The following is a 17818-nucleotide window of genomic DNA, read 5'->3' as shown; positions in this document are numbered from 1 at the left end:
GGGAATCGTGTGGTGGAGGTGGTGATGCAGTGGAACACCACTGTAGGATGCCATCAGGGTTTGTAACATAGGAAAAACCAGATAACTCAAGAAATCATCCGTAGCATGTTGCCCCAGTCATCCACCAAGCTGCAACGTTTTAATCCTATCGTAACATAGCAGACCATTTAGATTACAGGAGAATGGTGGGCAGCAGAGAAATTGTTTTCTATCAAGCYGGACAGAATTACTCAGTCCTGAAGGGAAACAGAGTCTTGCCAGAATGTTTCACTGCATTCCTTCTAAATCCAGAATGTAGCCCTCCCGGGGGGTCACTGAAGCAATGGTAAGGGAAAGGATACTACTGCAGTGTAGGGCTTTGGTTTTTGTGTTGAAGGAGAGGCTGGATTAAGCCAGATATATGACTTTGAAACACAAAAATGCTGAACTCCTCTGATTAGAGGAGTCAATACCAACTCATCAGTGTCACTGTTGGACTAATCATACAACCAAAATCAGCATTTAGCTATATAAAGGTTGGAAAACAAACAGRCATCAGAAACTACAGAGTAGTTCCATTTTCAGCTCAGGTTTGAGAAAATTAGTGAGAGGGTGTGCATACATGACTGGAAGCTATCAAGTTAGTGCCACTTAATGAGTTACTATTAGTGAGTTTTGATTGCATTAGCTGGCACATATAGTCTTATCTTGTTGCAAATGAAAATRAAATGTGCTGCCTTGAACTACTTTTAAGCAGCAGGCATTTGGTTGCTTGCTTGTCCCTGTCCCGCACGCTTACGTGTTTCAAACTGATATGAATGTATTTCTTCTGAGGAATATGACTACATGACTTTCCATGTGAAGTTTCTACTGATGCAAGCTGAAAGATTTCCCCTTTAAAAGAAGCAGCAGAGCAGCTGAGAACTGAACCTATGCAATGCAACCCAGCCTGAGAGAAGTTACTATCAATCAGCCAGCCACTGATAGTCTCAGTTTCAAGGTTTACCAAAAAATGGTCCCTTAACCAAATTCAAAGGTCCCTAAATGCATGTATTTAAGAAGAAACAACCTGACTTCAAGAAATATAAGGAAAAAAAATCAGAATTTCAGACTGTACATTTTCAGGGAATGAACTCTAAATCTAACTGAGTACCTGTGACTCAGAGCATTCAGTTTGTGCCCTGAGGGGTGAAATGACAACTAATGTTCTGGGTTTTGAAATAAATTTCACCTGTGCACATAGGTGATCACTGAACTGGAAAAAGTCTGAGAAGGACACCCCCAATACATTTAAATCCCTTTTCACAAAGATACCGTTCTTCACACTGCTCCCATCCTTCAGTGTTGCAGGCACACAAAATGCACACATCCACCCTCCCCTCCACTGCAGATCARTGCTGCAAGCCCAGGGAGCAGTGGTGCTGTGATGCACCTGAAATCTCGGATAAAACTGGCTTTGGTACTATGTTTTTAAGAATATGCATCTTTGACTGAAAAGTTGTAGGAATTCAGTCTATTTTGGTTAGCACATGAGCAGTAACTTGTCATTTTCCTTTAAATGCCCATTTCCAGAGAAGGGAGGAAATAAAGCCTAATGCATTAAAAGCGTTTGAAGGGGAAGTGAGGTGTTTAACAGCTGAGAGCTGTGTTTGGAAAATTATAAGGTTTTGGCAATCTCACACAAAATCGATAATAATTCTGTGTTGATTGAAAGTAAATAAAAGAAATTTACATTTCATCAGTAAAAATTCTCCCCTGAACAAAAAGCAGATGAAGTCTTCTCAATGAATAAATACTTCCTTTTTGCTTTACAACACAATGGATTTCCTGGTCAACAAATAAAGTTAACACAAATTTATTATTCAACTTTAGGAAGCTGAATACTAAATTGAGTTCTTTGTTTCAAATTTCATCTGTAAAATGTGCCAAACAACTGGAAAGGACAGAGTAATTGGGAATTTTTTTTCTAGGTTTTTTTTTGTTTGTTTTGTTTATAACTAAACAAAAAAAAAAAGAAAAAACTTTAAATTACTTGCAAATTACTTAGAGTAATTTAAGCTGCAATATGAAACATTGTAAGGATCTTAAGGACAAAAAAGCAAAACACAAGGGAGTAAAATATTTGCCTGTTTTTCCTAAAGTGATGTAAGAACATTTCTTTCAATGAATAAATAAATGTCTCATGCAAGTTAATGCATTTTTTCATTAAAATTGTTTTTAAATTGAGTTACACATAGAAAATTAATCTTAGAATATCTTTGTAGAGCACTTTGAAGTTTAACTGTCTCTTTTCAGTAAATAATCCCCATAATACAGGAATATCAGATATTCTTAGAAGAGAATATGATACAATAAAAGGAATTTTAGCAGCAATTTCCCTGGAGAAAAGATAATTTCTAATTTGTTAAAGTGAGGTGCAATTACTCCTCTCAGTAATTGCATGCCTTGTGTGTTGTCCTAGAGTTTTGGCCGGCACTTTTCAGGAAAAAGGTGGGGTTTTTTCTCCATAAATTCAGATTCATACTCACAATATTTCATTAATAAAATCAGGCCTTACTGGCTCAGAAACAAACAAATAGATTGCCTTCCTGTTCTGGATGAGAAAATATATCCTCTGTAACTGCAGTAATAAGGAAAATGTTGTGGAGTAGACTGCAACCTCTTGATATTTCTTTAATCACAGACAGCAGCACAGGGATCCTGTTGTCTTCAGAAGTTACTGACAGAACAGCATTTGGTTTTCCAGCTCAGGGTATGGGTGTATGGTGGCCATTTAGCAGGTCACCAGACCAATGACCTTGCAGTTCCCTACAGTGTTTCTTGGCTGGGTTCTTCTCCTTTAAAAGGTGGAAGCAAGTTTTCATAATAATCAGCAAATTTTGTGTAATAATACTTGTCAGAACCTAGAGTGACAAGATGATGAAGAAAATAGTGCTGAGCTTCTCTAATGAAAGCTGTTAAAACTGTCCCCAGAAGTTGGTTTTTACAAGTGAGACTYGGTTGGCCAAGTCCTGAGAAGCCCAGATGTCGTGTCTGAGCTGTGTTCTGTGACCTTATGTAAAGGACAGAAAAATTGGCTTAAGTGAGAAGATGTCTTATACTCAGCAGACATACTTGAGCTTGGACAGACTTGTATACTGAAAGTGTCTTGGTCCTCTGGTCCAGACTGCTATCCTCTGGTCTGCTTCTTCAGGATCAAAGGGGGATTATACCTGTTTTCTCCCTTTCGGTGTCATAATGGGCAGTGATGCAGCACTGGATGGCGTATTGCCTTTTTTTTTTTCCTAGGAATCTATTCTTTTTAACTAGATTAGAGACCTAGGTTAGGCTAAAGCAGAAATTCTCTAGTAATTTGATCTCTTGCCCCATTTACCAGGGCAGTGATCCCTTAACAAGAAGGGCATAAAAAGTATTACCACTTCTACCTCTTCCTGCATTTGCAACTTCTGGGAAGCCACAGCACTCCAAGCAAGGCAGCATTAAATAATCAGGCCTCAGTAAAACACCCACACAAACCTCTGCTTCACCAATGTCTTCAAATGTATGCCTGTTCTCCCAGAGACAACTTTGCAATTTTTTCAGCTAGGTCCTGTACCCTATGTCCCCTGTGTTGGTGTTGGGAGCGTTTTTAGGGTGGGGTTTTATTTTTTTTTTTTTTTTTTTTATTTTCCATCCTTTCTCTCTGTCTTCCATTCAATTCCCTTCCCTTTAAACTTGTTTTCCTGTCTTTCATCACAGAGCTCGTAAATCTTTCTTGGACCCTGCATATTCCTGTCCAAACCACTGTCCCCTCCTGATCACAAACTTCACCAGCTTTTCCTAGTGTCTTCATACAATCTCCATGTCCTTCTTTTATTCTCGAAGACCACGTTATTTCTTCCAAGGGATAATTGAAACAATGTTACTATCACTTCTTTTTATGTGCTTTTACTTTCTTACATTCAGCTGTTTTTTCTGCTTATCTACACCCATATTTGTCCAACTAGCCTTCTCTCATTGAAACAGCCTTGCACTCATCCTGACTTCTATTCTTTTCCACAACTAATTCATCAAAATTATTAGATTTGGATTCTCAGATTTTTTTTAAAAAAATAAAAGAACCCAAAAACTTTTCATCTGTGTCTTTGCTTGTTTCTTTACTTTCCATCCCAACTCCCTGAATGAAATTCCCTTTGCTTTCTCTGTGAGGTTTACTACTTTAGGCATAGTGACTCGTGTTGTACCTCCTCTGAGGATAGTACCTGACTGTATTAGTCTCTTCGTCATCACCTTATACTTTGACTTTATAAATCATAGCAGAGCCCATCTTTTCATATTTGGTTTGAAAAAATCTGAGCACAACTTGTCCCCTTCCTTGGCTGGAGCTGCATGTATAATAAATAATGACAAAATGAATTCAACATTTTAACACTGCCACCCACTGGCTGTCTTACCATGGCATTCCAAATTTGACTAAAAACTTGAAGTATAGTTTTTGTTGCTACTGACTGTTGTAAGTTCAGTATTTGAGAGTAATGTAAATGCTAGGATTTTATATATTCTATTCCTTTCAAACACAAGATATAAACCTTTTGCTTTCTCTTCTTTACAAAATAGAATATCAAGGCTGGTTGAAGAATCAGGGGATCTAGACTAAATAGTTATGTGCAATTAGTCCACTTATATTACAGGAATGGCATATCTATTTGGTAATGTATATTGCTCATGTTTAAAAAACAAACTATACTTAAGCACGTGTATAGATGGTAAAGGGAAATAGGATAATTTGGGACTAACCTAAAATTTTTCTACTTCCCCTGTCAACCATTCTATCTTCCATCTTATTTAGCAAACTCCTGAATCAAAGTTGGTTCTTTATTTTGATAATACTTTAATAATTTAATAATAATTTCCTTTTCACTCAGTTTATCATTGAATCCATGCATAAAGAATTTTGTGATTTTTATTTTTTTCCCCTTGCTATTTCATCATTTTTAATTTTCCCCTTTTATTTGTTGGCTTTCTTTCACTTCATTTCTGTGATACAATCAAGGTTATTATAATTGGGCTTATTGATATATGATTAATATTCCATGGTCAGAACAACTTGCCTTTTATATTACCTAATGTGCTTCCCTCCTAAACAGTGCCAGGAATATTTGCCTTTTTAGTACAAAAGTTCACCTGTGACAAGAGACTGTGAAAATCTTAAAGATGTGAGGTCAAATAAATTTTATATGCTAATGTGTTTCCAGAAAATTTTGAAAGGAAGAATAGATAGGGTAAAAAGGGGAAAAGTGTGTGCTGTTTCAGTAATTATATTGTTTATCCAATTTACTGCCATGTGCTGAAATATTATCCAAAATTCTAGGAAATGAAGTGGATTACAAGTTCAAGGATGGAGCACTAATTGAATTCTTCATTGAAATGACTCATCTAAGCAACGCAGGCAGTTGAATTGTCCTCCTGAATGTAAAAATCTTTACAAATGCTATCCTGGCACATGTTCCATACAAAAAGCTTGACTCGTCTCCCTCTAAAAGAAAGGATATCTGTCAGAGGAAGATTTGCTGGAAGGGGGGCACTACTTCCAAGAAAAACGCATTTTTCCTTATAACAAAGCTAGATGAATCGGTCTTGTTCTAACTCATTTTGTCTCAAYAAAAATTGGTTGCACTCGGCACAAAGCTTACTGAGTACTTCAATCTACAGCGCTTAACTGAGTCATGGACCTACACTAACCCTCACTAAAGGCAGGAAATTTTCTTGCTTTGACATTCTAAATAGAAGAGCTATAATTAAATTAAATAATAACAGTTTTAAAAATTATATAAGCTGGAAAAATAGGAATGTTCATTTATGACTTCAAGTTAAATATCAGCTCTAATTTCACTCATTATTATGAAAACCCTTTTTCTTTTTTGCACCTACTCTTATTTTTTTAAAGAGGATATCGATTGGTTTTTGTCTCATTAAAAGCCGCATTCACTGAGGTATTCTGCTAAGACTGACCCTTTATTTTAGATATATATTTGAAGCACAAACACCAATTTGGCCATGAAATTTGGTGCAGATTAGGCAAAAAARCAACCAAACAAACAGAGTTATTCATTTCTCCTACTTAGAAGTCACTAGAAGATAGAACATTTAATTATTTTTGGTGTCTGACAAAGAAATAGAGATTTGTATCTGACTTCCACTACACATGCAACCTGGGGTCTATACATACTTGAAAAGCATGACTCACGAGCAGAGAATACACACCTCACAGAAYAGTGACAGAGAACAGACTATATTTATAAACGTCTTTTGTTAGAATTTTGTCTTTTAGTTAAGGTGGTATTTGAAATAATTTTTTCTCTCTCTAATAWATATATTCAAGAATTCTATTTTCTGCCAACTTGTTAACCTTTTCTCTAAAAACCTAACAAAACCCTGGTGTAAATAAATTGATTCAATTTCTTGGATAGATGAAGAAGCATAAATTGAATTTGTATTGTTTGTCTTGAAAATAACTTAAGAGACAGAATATGGTTCTCCTTAGTATTTCACTATTTTAGTATGCCAGTATTGACTGTCATTATTATTCTGTCAAAGCTAACAGAGTGCATAAATACATCAAGTGCACCCTCATGATATCCTTCAGAAAGCTGCAGGAATAAGTATAATCTTTATTAAAATAATAAACAAACAATTTTCCATTACTTCACTAGCATAAGTGATTGCTGTCTTTGATTTTTCAAAAAAAAAACCAAAAAAACACACATTGAATCCATGTGGTGAATTTGGTGGCTTTGGAAATGCAGTTATTATATCAAAGGTGCATACTTGGTTCAATTTTCAAAAAAAAAACCAAAAAAAAAAAAAACAAACCAAACTTCTAACGGCTGCAAAAGTCTCGATATTGGGCAAATTATAGACTAGAAATATTTTAAAAGGTACTTACATATCACTAGCAATGGAGGAATTCCTGGACATGGATTTTGGAGACAGATCATAATCACTGTCCGACCGGTAAAGGAAAGACTCCCTACGTTGACTGTGGACAAAATTTGCCTGAAGAATTAGCCCTGACCCAGGGCTTGTCATGGGATCCAAGGGACTTCGTCCTGATGATGTACCATTGTCTACATCGAAACTGCAAAAAGAAGAGAAAAATTTTTGTGGCATTGACCTAAGAATTTTAAAATTAATAAACACCATCCTGACAAAATTATCATAGCTAATTACTTCTTGATAGTAATGGAGAAGAACTGGTCATGTGCCATACAACATGAAAAACAAAAGGCACACAAGAGAGATACTTCAAAATCTCTGATAAACACAAAGCATAAGTCAGAAGGAAACATGGCAGAGAAAAAACTCGTGTTACAAGAAGTACAGGAAGCTTTATACTTCTCTGCATGTAGAGTATCCAAGAGTTCTATACCAGAGAAAACATCATGTTTMATTGTTTTCTTCTTCAGGTCCCATTTTTTTCTTCTTCAGGACCCCAATTATCCCATCTCTCACTGCTAGGGCAGCTGAGGGCTTTTTCATTATTTAGTACCCAATCCTAATATCTTGTTACTACAAAAATATTTCAAGAACATAATTTGTCTTATCACAATAAACCAAGTGCTGTGGTCACATTAAGGCATATGTGTGTGTTTGGGCACATCTGCCTGCATTAGAGTTGTAATTTTACAATTGCATATCGAAGCAACTAAGGAGACTTTGAACAGGAGTCTGCAAACAACTGGACACCAGAACAGGGTGGGTGGTGCCACGAGGATTTGCTCATGGTTGTTTGGCAACCCAGCAGCTGCATTTGGGGAGAGCTTTTGCAGCATGTGGCTTCAATTTTAGATGTCTTGTGGAATGCAATCTGAGAGATTACCAATGTGTGGATTAGGAAGAAAAGATATCTAGGCTCATTTGACATACTAACAGGGACATAAATAATACTGCTAAAGCATTTAAGAATGAGGGATGTACAGAAGATGATTTTTTAAACATGGTCCAGTACTAGCACCATATTATGTGGTTTTTTCTGAACCCATATGAAGTTTTCATTTTGAAAATGGTTTTGATTTGAAGTACGCCCACTGGTTTCCAGCTACAGCTAATATAAGCAGGAAAGATGCAGTGCAAGTCAGCTGTTGATTAGACTTCAGCCTGGCACAGGTGCCACAGCTGGTACATGCTACTCTCTACTGGCTTGTTTTATCTACCATTGACATGAGGTTTCAATGAGGTTGTCACTTCATTCCTTTTCTGAAGTGACAGCATTCCCATGACCTTTTCTTCTTTTGTTAAATGAACCAGTCAAATAAATATATATTGCTTATTTTGACACAGATGCACATTGCCTGACAGATAATGGACTTTTGTTTCATGATTTATTTCATTGTTTATTCSTTACTTTGAAAAAATTTCTGGAACTGCAAGCCTCCTGCCACTTTTGGACTATATTATTTCCTTTGTATTCACCTCTTATAATTTGAATGTAGAAAAGCAAATGTAGTTGGTTTGTTGTTTCTCTTTTTTAAAAAAATAAATGCAGAAAATAGTATTAAAGAACTTCAGGAGAGTGTAGTAATCTTTTTCTATTTCCACTGTAAGTTTCAGAAAAATTAAGTGACAGTAAATCGAAACACATACACTTCTTTCCATATTTGCTTTAATTTTATTATGCCTGCATACTTTTTTGTGTCTTTATATGYGATACTGCTTTATCAAACTCAAACTAAGAAAGCTTAAACCATGCGATATTAAATGAGATTTCTGCCACCAGCCTTCTYGGTGATCTTGGACTGTGCAGAGGCCCTCTTTGCCTTTCATTTTTCCTATTTGTTGCATCTTTGTGACAACTGCAAGCTCAGCTCACAAAAATATATTTGAGAATGTATTGGAAAGGTAAAGATTCCATCAGTGCCACAGTAAAATGTCCCTTGTATCTTGTAGTGCCATTAGTCCTTAACCATATTACCATTTCTACTAGCCTGACTGCTATTACTTATTCTCAATCAATATATTTTTCACTTGAATTCCTAAATAGAAAAATGCAAAATATTCATAAGAGTAATGTAGGGTTCAGCTCCTCATACCCTAATTTCATAATGTTTGTATTTCACTGACTTAATGATTTTTCCTCCTTTAAACAGATGCAAGCAAATACAGATTCTTAATCAATACAGAATCTGTAGATTTTATTTTTCTATTGAGGGCAGGAGGGCACATAATTCCTTCAATTTTAGATAAAATGGAAGACAATTTTTCACTCCTGTGCTCATTACAACTAATTTCTGCAATGGCAGTATAATTTCAAGTATATATATAAGGTTGCCTGAGAATTTTAAAGCAGAAGTTAAAAGCTGCATATAAATAAATGAAGATAAAAGTAAATCTCTCTTACAGGAGTGAAATGTTGAATAAAGAGTGAATATTAAATTGATTTCTTTAACAGTGGACTTAAATATTCAACTGATTCAGTTGGATTAAAGGAATATGATTTTATTTGCAGATTTCTGTTATTTTCTTCACACACCCCCCCCCCCCCGACCCTTTTATGGATATTATATTACCAATCTTACTTCTTCCAGTCAGAAACTAAGGCAGGTTTCTATGAAAGATTTCACTTCAGATTAAAATATAATGAATTTTTGAAAATTTAAAGTCTATTAGCTAGAACTGTAGTTATCACCAGCTGGAAGAAGTCCCTGGTTTTGCACCACCAGGTAACCACAAGTCGGCGCAAGACAAAGTTCTGTTGCTAGAGGAATTTTATCCTGTTGTACTGCGTGATGGCCACTAGATGGGAGTCAAAAATAATAAATAGGATCCAAATATATCAGCTGAATTTGCCTCGTGCTACTCCAAGAAAACGTCTTTTATAAAAATATGTATCAAGAAAAAAATGTTCAGTTCTACAGTCAAAGGAGAATGTAAATACAGCACTGTTTTTTTTTTCTGAAACATATGTTTACATCAAAAAGTTTCTGAAATGTTATGGGAGTTAAGTGTCTTGTTTAGATCTTTCTGAGACTTTTGCCAACATTTTCAGATACAAAGGCTTGTAGAACTCTTAATCAAAACAAGTGTTATTACAATGAAAATCATATAATTTTTTCCTTTGAATCGCAAGCCTTATTTGCAAGAAACTGTACTTCTGACTATCTGCATCAAAAGAAGAGAGAATGGGAACAGGGATTTGAACAGTTTCATATCAGTCCTTTGCTCTTTCTTGCTGCATACACTGAAAAAATTAAAAGTTCAAGACACAGAATTCGAAAAACCCTTTAACTTGTCTGGACAGAAATTGCAAAAAGTCAGCTGTGATTGCTTCTTATTTATCTTTCCACTCCTGTTAAGTTTCAAGCTGCAGCAAGAATATGCTGTGAATTGGAAAGAATTGAGACATGGAGCAACATCCTCATGGAAGTTGTTACTAAAGAACACAGAAACTGTTTACTTTACTTTCCCAGGCAGCAAGTGGCCATTTGAAGACAGAATTTTACACCATCACTCTGCAGCCAGCACTGGGCACTTTGCATAATGCATGCAARCTGAAACTGCCTTTTCTGACAGGAGCATTTGGCACGGGCATCACAGAACTTTATATGTTCAAAGAGCTTTCTTTCAACTCTGGAGATGAAGCCATGAAAAGTCAACAATAATTCAGCAACTTTTGTGTCTGCATTTTGACAAAATATTTTAATGCATTAGTGGATAGCGTTTATCTTTAGAGCTTGCATTATTCAGAGTTCAGTAATGACAAACATGACATGAGATGAAATTCAGAGTTTTTTCCTTGTTTGGTTGTTCATCATGTTTGCAATCCTTGCCCACTTTCTGTCACCCAAGCTCTGCACTAAGATAGGGACAAAACTGAGGGACTTGTWAGCACTCATGGCTGATCTTCCCTGCGCTCCTAATAAGACAAAAAGTAGTAACAACACAAGCAAACTTTTGGAAGATTATTAGAGGTTTTCTTCAGACAATAATAGGATTCTGTGGCAAGAACAAGAGAGGTTCTGGGTCCTGAATCACAGCAGCACTTCTTCATTGTTAATGAAAACACAACTTCTATGCATATTGAAAGAATTCCTTAGTGGACTTTCTTTTGAGTCCCYAAAAATTGTTTCCTACTCTCTGCAAGGCTGATGAAAAAAAAATGTGAATATTTGTATACAAAATATAGATTTTAGTTACATAAAGAATAATGGCATTATAATCACCATTCGCAATAGTTTGTTATTARGGCTGCATAGAAAACTTCAGTATTGGTTTTCCTTATTGCTGAGAATTTAGCATTATTCCTGCAGCATTTTGTTGGGTTTATTTTCTTTTGATTTTGTGTGGTTTTTATTTTTAGAGAAATAAGCAATTGTAGGAGAGAAAAAGGAAATAAATTTCACCCTAACATGAAGAACTTACTAGACTTTTTAAGAATGAGAAATGTGCTCCTTATTCCCCTTTAAGTATTTCCCCACTTTCATCTTATCTTGGAAACTACAGGGAGGGAGAGCCAAATTAATTGAACCACTGGGGACATCTGATCTTTTAAGGCCATCTTTAACATCACAGAGGGACAAGTGAGTTCTAGAGRAGCAATTTTTTCCCCCATCAAAGAAGTCCATTGTCCTGGTGTCAAGCAATCTCTCCAGCCATCTGTGCTATGACCTACATAGCCATCTCAATGTCCTCACTTCCAAGAAGTCATGTCCTTTTTCTTCACCTGGTAACACAATCCCAATATCACACCAAATAGGTACATTTGGTATAGCAGCTGTAATTCACTGAAATTTTCACAGAAGACCTACCCTGCAGCAACTCTCCTTGAGCAGGATCTAATTTAGAGGAAAAGCAAGGTAATAAAAATACAAGTTTCCAAGGAAAGGGTAAACTATTTATTGTTTGTGCCTCAGGACAGACGCCCACCTCTGGGGAGGGAAGACTTAGCARCTGAAGAAAGGGAAGGATTGGATGCTGCCCTCAAAAGCAGAATCTGAATTTATTGCTTGGATTGCTTCAGATTAGAATAAGCATGGTGGCATGCTCCATGGATGTGGAGTATTGTAGAGAAAAACCACAGTGTGCCTGTATCTAAGATTGTGTGGTAGATCTTTATGAATTCATCTGGGCTTTTTTATTGCTTAATAATAAACTGAGCATTAAATTCTGACAACAGCTGACTTGGGTGTCCCCTTTTTTTTTTTTTTTTTTTTTTTTTTTTTTTTTTTTTTTTTTTTTTTTTTTTTTTTTTTTTTTTTTTTTTTTTTTTTTTTTTTTTTTGCCAGATATATTTATCCCTAGGTGAGAGATGAAACTTTGGAATTTTCTTCATCAGAAAGAAACAAGTTGTCACTAATCTGCCCCTGTCATAGTTTCCCAGTAGAATTTACATGTTGGATAGGCTAACCTACAGCATAAGAAAAAAACAAGCAAAACTAAACCCGTGGATTTATGTAATTGAATAGTAGGATAATCCTTTGTTAGACACCTTTCAAATGTTTCTTTTCTGACAGTGTCTCGCCAGTGATGCAGAAGAGTCCATACCTGGTTTTCTCCTTCCTTTCTGTCTTTTCCCATAAAACTAGTTAAAAAAAAAAAAAAAAACAACAAAACTACAACCAAAACAAACAAACAAACAAAACCCCCAGTAAAATTATATTTTAGAAGGAATATACTGATATTTTAGAAGGAATATAATACCTGCTCTCTATATTTGAAGGGAAAAAAAGTTTATGAACTGATACTTTTATTTTCTTCGTAGTAAAGTTAATAAAAACTTTTGCCTTCTATTACTTAAAAATATTCCCAGTCAATTTTAACCAAATTGTATTAAAAGAACATATGATCTAAATCTGAATTTTCATGTACCACTGTAGAATTCAAGCCAACTATCTGCCTGTGGCTTTGAGTTTCCAGTTAAGYGATTCAGAAAGCAAGCCCTATGATTAACTCCATATTTAGAAGTGGTGTGGATAGATTTTCCAGTATCAAAATTCCAAGCAAAAGAATAAAATGTGACATTTCATGAAATTTTTTTAGTAGCAGAACTTGGCTTTTGCTCTTGGCGTAACTGTTTTTAGAAACATTTGAGTGTAGAAGACTTAATATTAGGTCTAAAACTACAAGACTTAGTATCAAAAGCCCAGGAAACAGACAAACAGAAGATGTGTAGGACAAAAAAAAACACAATGAAGCAGACAGGTTTGTAAGAATTGGTCTCAAATGTTAACAAAGGAACYCCAACTATCTATTTATCTTCTGTGTCATGATTTTCTAGCAAGCGTCTCAGGAAATCCAGTCTCTCAAGACAAACTGCTTTATGTTTTGTTATGAAATTTCCAAGCAAGGAGTTTCCTGTGACGACTATTCCATTTCTTTGGTATTTTGCTCTGAACATTTTCCTGGTACTCAGCTGAAGATGTGTTTTCCACAATGTCACCTCATTATTCTTAATTATACCTCAGCAGTCTATCTATTTGGCACGAAACCCTCTTTTAAGGCACCTATTAAATCAAATTGACTGTTGTACTCAGCTGTACTGGGATTCCCTTTGTGATTCCTTTTATATTTTTTTTTCCTCAGAGAATATTATCCTTCCCCTGGCAAGTTTTATTCTCTAAACTTGGCTCTCGAGAGTGAACTTCTTTTTTACTGAATGTGGTATTCAGATAGAATGTCAGCTTTCAGGTCCTATCATATAGATTTGATGTTTTGATGTTTCTCTGAAGCTGAAATAGCTGTCTTACTGCAGTATGACAACAATTCAAACAAAAAGCCACAAGCAAAATGAAATGCAACATAATTTCCAAGAAATGTGGTGATCTGTTCATTCTTCTACTAGATTTAAGTCACTTTGTATGGTTCTTCTCATCTAATAACCTGAATGGGACTAATATTCCTCTTTTTAGATAATGAAAAAGGCATCAAGACATTAACTCTTTTCCCCAGTGTTTCTGATAAAATCTGTGGTAGCTTGAGGTCTGAATAAGAAAATCTGCTGAAAATGTTGAACAATCAGAACAATTTTGGGGAATCTGAGATAAAGAATGTTAAAAAACAGAATCACTTGATCCAACATGARCAAGAGTAGGCAGCAAGCCTGGGGGTGCTCCGAGTACCCCACAAGCCTGCAGGTCCCTGCCACCCTCATATGCCATTGCTGCAGGCACCCAGCAAATGCATTTCCAGGAGTGCAGTCTCAGCTGGACTGATCATTCTCCACTCTATTATTGTCATTATTTGATTACAGTCTATCTGTAAATAACCTTTAATTTAAAACATACCATAATTCTTTGGGTTTATGAGACTATGACCCCCAGGAATGGAGCATCCACATCTTCCCTCGGTAAACTATGCCAGTGMCTCAACAYCCTCACAGTAAGGATTTTTTTTCATCTCCCCAGTCTGTGTTGGTACCATGGGTTACCCTGATCCATGTGTGTGCCTCACACTTCATTTTACTAAACCTCATGAGATTCCCATGCACCCACTTTTGAGCTTGTTCACGTTGGATGGCACAAACACTGAATTACCTCCAAACTCTTCTTTAAAAAATCACTTTTTACCTAAYTTCTTCAAGAAATTTTAAAAAACATTGTTTTCCTTTCCACAGCGAGTTTTGATCCAACTATACCAATTTACTTTTCTGTGCTACTACTTTCTGAGCAGTATTTGGATGCTGGGATACAAAATCAACTTGCACTGGGTCTGACCATATGGCATGAATTTACTGTAATACACACTGCTATTAATTTTCTCCTATTTTAAATGTAGTGGAATAAAGTTTCAAAGCATATCAAAATGTTTATTTATCAATTTATAAAAATATGCAAAGCATCCACCAAGCATATTGACTAATCCTAGTTATTCAGGGAAAGGAAATGTTCTGCTAACGTCTTTCCTGAGATATTAGCAGAACACCATTCCTTAAAGAAAAGTAATATAAATAAATGAATGTACAAACACGGTTGAGAAGCAGACTTGCACCAGTGAAGGAAAACTCAATACACTGAARGAGTTCAGCCTACTCTTTCTGTGAATTCAGTTGGATGCCATTATCAAAAGCCATCAAATTATACATTATTATTCTTTATGAATTACCGGTGTGATAAAGCAACCATGTAGGAAAAGAGGTAGTTCCTCAGACCTATAATGTTTAAATCAATACTTTACAGCACTGATGAAGACACCAAGTCCATAAAGTAGGCATAAATATTTCCAGGACTAATACTAATCTGCATTAGGAACCTTCCCAGCAAACATATTTTTCTTTAGCATTATCATATATAGCCCCAACAGTGATAAACATCTATTCACCGAAAATGTGGTTACACTTGCCCTCAGTGGCAAAGATCTTTGGCAAGGAGATCCCAAGACAGAAGGTAGCAGGACTAAGCACTTGAGGTTGCTTCATGCTACTCTCCTATCCCAGAAAATGCAGCATCAAATGTCAGAATCATAGACAGGTTTGGGTTAGAAGGGAATAAAAAGATCATGTTTTCAACACACCTGCCATGGACAGGAACACACCCTGACCTTGACCCTGCCAGGGATGGAGCATACACAGCTTCTCTGGGCAACCTGTGCCAGTGCCTCACCACCCTCACAGTGAGAAATTCCTTTCTAATATCTTAACCTCCTTCAGTTTAAAGCACTACTCTCCCGTTGTGACTATATTCCCTTGTAAGAGCTCTCTTTTCAGCCGTCTCATAGGCCTCCCTCAGGTACTGGAAGGTGTTCTAAGGTCTCCCTGGTGTTCTCGATCTCCCTTCTCTTCTCCAGGCTGAACAAGCTAAGCTCTCTCAGCCTGTCCTCACAGGGGAGGTGCTCCAGCCCTCTGATCATCTTTGTCTCCCCCTCTGGACTCATTCCAACAGGCCCATGTCCTTAGAAAGAGACCCAGGGAGCCAGGATGTGTGACCATCATTGACAAGAGGATCTTGTAATCCTCAGCATCACTCAGCTCATAATTAAGTCTTTGCCACTCTGAYCTTAAGCAAATCTTTCTTCAAAATGTGTGTATTGCAGAAAATGGGGCTTTGGACAGAAAAGTCCAAAGAACCCATAAAGACCAAACTGTGGGGATCTTGCACACAGAAGAGGATTTGTTTCAMCAGTATGCACATAAAAATATCAACATGAAATCATGGCCAGCTTCAGAAGAGAGGGGACAGGAGGCAGAATGTAAGAATGGATGAAAATTTGCACTTATTTCTTTAGCKATTGTTCTAGATTGTCTATGAAAATGAAAGCACCCTGTAAAGAACACCTAATTATACTTGAGAGGAAACATCTTTTTTCCTTGCACATTGTAACATTCTACTAATTTCAATAAGCAATTGCTAGCAATAAATCACCTATGAATTCTGTTCCCACAAAAATTTGTGTTGAGATGATATGTTAAAAGCAATTGTCACTGACAACAACTTATATATTGTGTAAAGGGTGAAAGCTCAAGCTATTAAGACGTTTAGAGATCAAAAATCTTTCTATTTTGATTTTGCAAATTTGTTTCATCCTCTCCACTTCAGTTTATTTCAGTTCTTTAAACACTGGGTGTTTGATTTTTTTATTAGTTTCTATTCTTTTATACTGAATTATTTTTAATTTTATATTCTCTTTTTGTATTTCATTCACCAAATGTGCTAGATTTTTTTTGTTGCTTCCACTTCCCTAGAGTTCTACTCAATGGATCAAGGTGCATGTAGTGGTTTAAGTTCTGGAAGTCCTTTGCCACATCCAAACAACAACATTTAAAGGGAAAAAACTTCAGGAGCTAACCTTGGAAGAATGCTGAGAATGGACTATGTTATGAGTATGAATATGCACTCATACTTGTGTTAGACCCTGAGCACATTCAACTGAGTACTTGGAATGTCAAAGATAATCCAAGTCACTAGCAAAAAGCAAATTATAATCTACAATAATGGATTTAGGTTTTGTTTTTTCCTGATATTTAGGCCACTATTTTAATGTTAAAGGTATTATTACAGCGCCTAATGACATTACCTAGGAGATCTGCCTGATGTTCCACATTATAAGGCTGTGTTTTCTTGTTGCTAAATTACTAAATTCTCTGCAGTGGTGCTGCAATTTTCTTTCCAAGTTTTTAAGAGGGCAAATGGGTCAACTGATGACAGAAATTGGCAGAAAAAATAATATTCTTTCATATTAAAAAAAAAAACAAAACATTCAGGAAGCTGTTTTGTTAGAAATTCTAGTGACTCATATTTTGCTGCACAAAGTAGAATTTAGCCAAGTGTATGCAAAATGCTTTCCTTCTTTACCGATTCTGTGAACCTTCAGTAATTTCAACAAGTTATAAGTATAGGCCAACCTGATGTCTGTCACATCATGCATCTGCATTATTGAAAAAATCTGAAGTAGGACTGTATTATCTTTTAAAATTCTCCTGACTTGCTCAGAGTCTCAGCCCCTGTTGGCAGGACATTTCTCTGCAGAAGGTGGATACTGAATCAAAGGACTACACAGAAATAAGAGTGATTTTATCATCAGGAACTGGAAATATTTGCTTAAGCTGCAAAGCACCTGATAATGAACCAGTTACACCAACTTCAGCATACCTCACCAGTTAAGTGTTTTTTGTTCTTAAGGTATCCACTCTGAAAGGCTATTGCTTAAGCCATCTGGACATCAGCACTCTCAAATACAGATTAGCTCAGGACATCTGAGCAGCTACAGGGTGGATCAAAGATCCTTCGGACCCACGACTCTCCCTAGGAGTGCTAAAAGTGAGTGCCAGTGGAAAAAGGGGAAAGAAGAGGAAGTAGAAGTTTCTACATCCCCCTGGTATCCCAGCCCATCACCAATTTGTCACCCTTTTACTGAAACAATACACTGAATA

The 17818-nt window shown here is 36.2% G+C and overlaps 1 protein-coding gene across 2 annotated transcripts in view; it reads right to left on the bottom strand.

The window, feature by feature from the left end:
• The window catches only part of LOC130588753 (cAMP-specific 3',5'-cyclic phosphodiesterase 4D), a 312296-nt gene that overhangs the window by 91713 nt on the left and 202765 nt on the right, over window positions 1-17818 (bottom strand). The window contains exon 2 of one of the 2 annotated variants that reach the window (XM_057389661.1): window positions 6905-7096. In XM_057389661.1, coding sequence (XP_057245644.1) covers window positions 6905-7096 — 192 coding nt within the window. Of the gene's footprint in view, window positions 1-6900; window positions 7097-17818 lie in introns of those variants that run through there. The other variant, XM_057389660.1, reaches the window with a different exon arrangement.

Source organism: Malurus melanocephalus, unplaced genomic scaffold, assembly GCF_030028575.1.
Source record: "Malurus melanocephalus ecotype Western Australia unplaced genomic scaffold, MMel_1.1 scaffold_18, whole genome shotgun sequence".
In the NCBI taxonomy this organism is placed as follows: domain Eukaryota; kingdom Metazoa; phylum Chordata; class Aves; order Passeriformes; family Maluridae; genus Malurus; species Malurus melanocephalus.
Note: the sequence above shows the minus strand (reverse complement) of the source record. Positions and strands in the feature narration are given on the sequence as shown.